The sequence below is a fragment of the Piliocolobus tephrosceles genome, chromosome 18 (assembly GCF_002776525.5).
Source record: "Piliocolobus tephrosceles isolate RC106 chromosome 18, ASM277652v3, whole genome shotgun sequence".
In the NCBI taxonomy this organism is placed as follows: Eukaryota; Metazoa; Chordata; class Mammalia; order Primates; family Cercopithecidae; genus Piliocolobus; species Piliocolobus tephrosceles.
In genome coordinates this window covers 66,003,476-66,006,232 of record NC_045451.1, presented here as the reverse complement: position 1 = coordinate 66,006,232, position 2,757 = coordinate 66,003,476, and the positions used below count along the sequence as shown (strand labels likewise).

General features: G+C 49.9%; 1 protein-coding gene across 1 annotated transcript; it reads left to right on the top strand.

Annotated features, from left to right (window-relative positions):
• Positions 1–898: 898 nt before the first annotated feature.
• LOC111553542 (putative uncharacterized protein encoded by LINC00526) lies at positions 899–2,196 on the top strand. The gene has a single exon (XM_023228421.1). It carries the CDS (start codon positions 1,316–1,318, stop codon positions 1,625–1,627), a length of 312 nt encoding a protein of 103 aa, XP_023084189.1. The 5' UTR covers positions 899–1,315; the 3' UTR covers positions 1,628–2,196.
• The last annotated feature ends 561 nt before the right edge of the window (positions 2,197–2,757 follow it).

Here is a 2,757-nt window from a genome sequence, read left to right as displayed (position 1 = left end):
AAAATGTCACAATTTTTCATCAGTGTTCTCTGGAACACTAACCCGGAAGCTGTCTCTGGGCCTAAACTATCCAGATCAGTGTCCGAGCTGTGCCAACTGCAGGCCCTTCCAAGTTTGACCCTGATTCTCAGAGGTGGTCAAAAGCCATCTCTAGAAACGGCGGTGGCAGGGGCCTGATTCTGGGAGGTCTATTCAGTTTTTAACAGGTCCTGGGCAGTGGCCGGGTTGCTGGGCAGTGCAAAGGCATAGAGACTGGTGAGAACAGGCGGCGATCATGCTTCCCAGCGAGGGTCAGAGTCCAGCAGCTTGGAACCGGTGAGCCGGGCTTGTGGGAGTGAAGTGGCTCGCGGGGGCCCGGGCCGTAGCCGCTCCCCAGACACTGGGGATCCGGCCCGACTCTTTCCTACCTATAACGGCCAAGGCCCGCTACAGCGCGTCCCCGAAGCCCTCGTACTGAGCCAGGAGGGGGCTCTCCCTCTCGATGTAGGGGACTACCCACTGCTCCGCCAGCCGGTGAGGCAGCTAATTAAGAAAGCCGCCTTCAGGATGTCTAGCCTCGAAGAAAGTCATGTAGGAGAACGCCTGCATCAAAAAGTCGGGAGGCAGGGCAGAGTCGCCGTTAAACGTCTCGGGAGAGCCCCCAGGTGGGCCGGCGAACGTCCCCGGGCCAGCAGGTAGGCTTTCTCGCACAGCAGCCGCCGTACGCGGTTCATGAGCTCGTTGTTCTCCCTGCGCTGGGCATGGTTCTGGGTCAGCAGGTCCTGCATCATGACAGCCAACGCGTCCATCCCGCTCCGCACCGCAGGCCTAGTTCCCTGCCTGGTCCTTCCCCGCCGCGGTGTTGCCGGAAGTGCGTGTCAGCGCGGGGGCGGATCCCAGTGGCGGCGAGGGACGGACTCTGCGGACAAGGCCAGGCCTAGCTTCGCGCGCCGTCGGGCGGTTGTTTCGGGGTCAGTGGCCAGGAGAGCGAGAGCCCAGCGAGCTGGAGTGGGCGAGCGGGAGTGAAAGGAGAAAAGCTGGGGAGCGAAGGCAAAGCCGGAGGAGAGAGGGCCGCGCTCGGCGTAGGAATCTGCCTTTGCGGTTGCGTGCGCTTACTTCCGGAGGGCTCCCTCCGCGGGGCGGGCCCGCAGGTGGTTAAAGGCAAAGCGTTCCCCTGCACTGTGCGTAAAGTTGACTTTCTGCCCGCTAGGCCACGCTCTCTTCCCCAAAATACCTCCTAGTCGTATGTTTCCATAGCCCCAGTTCTTACGTGTTTTGCCCAAGGTCTCACAGCTACAAGAAGGCAATTTCTAACGAAGCCTTCTGTGCCTTCCAAATGGATTATTTTGGCCGGCTTCCACCCAGACAGGATGCCAACCGAATGACTGGACCAGTGCAGGAGAGCAGCTGTCATTCGCGGAGTGCCCCCTTGCGAGCTGGGCGCCCCACAGCGCATATTATCCGTAATTTGTCTGAAATCGATGCTGATTTGTTTTCCGAAGGCAAATCAGCAGCTTATACAGACATTGGGGCCAGCAAGCTGGTGAACAATGGGAGACAGCTTGCTGAGTGTCAGGTCTTCCAAGATGAGCTTAAACTTCGGGTGGTGGGCAGGCTCGATAGGTGGGAAAGGCCCGTGTCCAGATGAATGCAGCCCATGTTTATATGGATGAAAGGCACGCATACCATTTGGTCCAGCTCAGCCACTCTTACAGGTGCTGGCTGTGAGCACTGGTGTGTGTGTGCCTGCGTGCAACCAGCAATGGGAGTGATGACCAGCTGCATGATACCTTAATTTGAGTGGACAAAGTCTGTCAAGAACCACTTTCAGGCTTCTGGGTCTCCAAGTCTTTGTCTCCCTGTATCCAAACGAGGCATTCCGAGGTTGACAGCATGGATCATTGCATGTCAGAAATACCCACGGTGAAACTGGGTAAAAAGCTTCAGGAGGTGATATTGATGTGTACAGTTTAGGAAATAAAACCCAACATTTACCTCAAAGAATGTAATTTGTGGCTTTTTAGAGATAAGGATACTTTGACAGAAGTTTTCATTTGTCGTTTACATGTATATGGTACGTTTCATTCTGACTTTTAATTAATTTGTTATTTTACTATGGAAACAACTTTGTATTAATAAAATAATGTATTTCCAATGTTATAAATTGTGTTATAACAGTTTCAAAAGCCCAATAAACAAGATGCATTTTGATATCAATGATTTAAAACGTGCATTTTGAAAAAGAACAAAGTCATACGCAAAAAAGTAGTTATCTTTGGGTGGGGGATTGTGGAAAATTTTTACTTTACACATTTCTAGGTTTTTGAAGTGAATGTATTCATTTTATAATTATAGAAACAAGACATTAAATCCAGAAAACAAAACTTAAGCTTAACCGACTAGAAACTGTCAACCAGCTTCTCACTAGGGACTTCCCAATTTAACCAAATATTTTATTTGTTTTGTGTCTGCAAACACCTTACAAAAGTTTTCCCTTTTTGCCTCCACAGTGGAGCACTGAACTGGTTGTGGTGTAGTGCTAACTGATTCAGGAATCAGTAGATGCTCAAATAAACTCTTTAAATTAAAAAAGACATTAAATGAAAGAAAAACTTAAGAAAATAGAAATGCTTTCAATTTTTTAACAAATGCTTCAACGGAAGAAAGGATGCATGCAGAGATTAAATAAGACTGCGCTTCAGATCCGAGGCTCAATCTGAAGAACATGTAGCATATGCTTGTTCCTCTATAGCTAGATGTTATTTTCTTTGCTGAGGA

What these genes read in the sequence shown, in the direction of transcription:
- LOC111553542 (XM_023228421.1), top strand. Translation starts at nt 1,316, where the DNA reads ATGGATTATTTTGGCCGGCTTCCACCCAGACAGGATGCCAACCGAATG.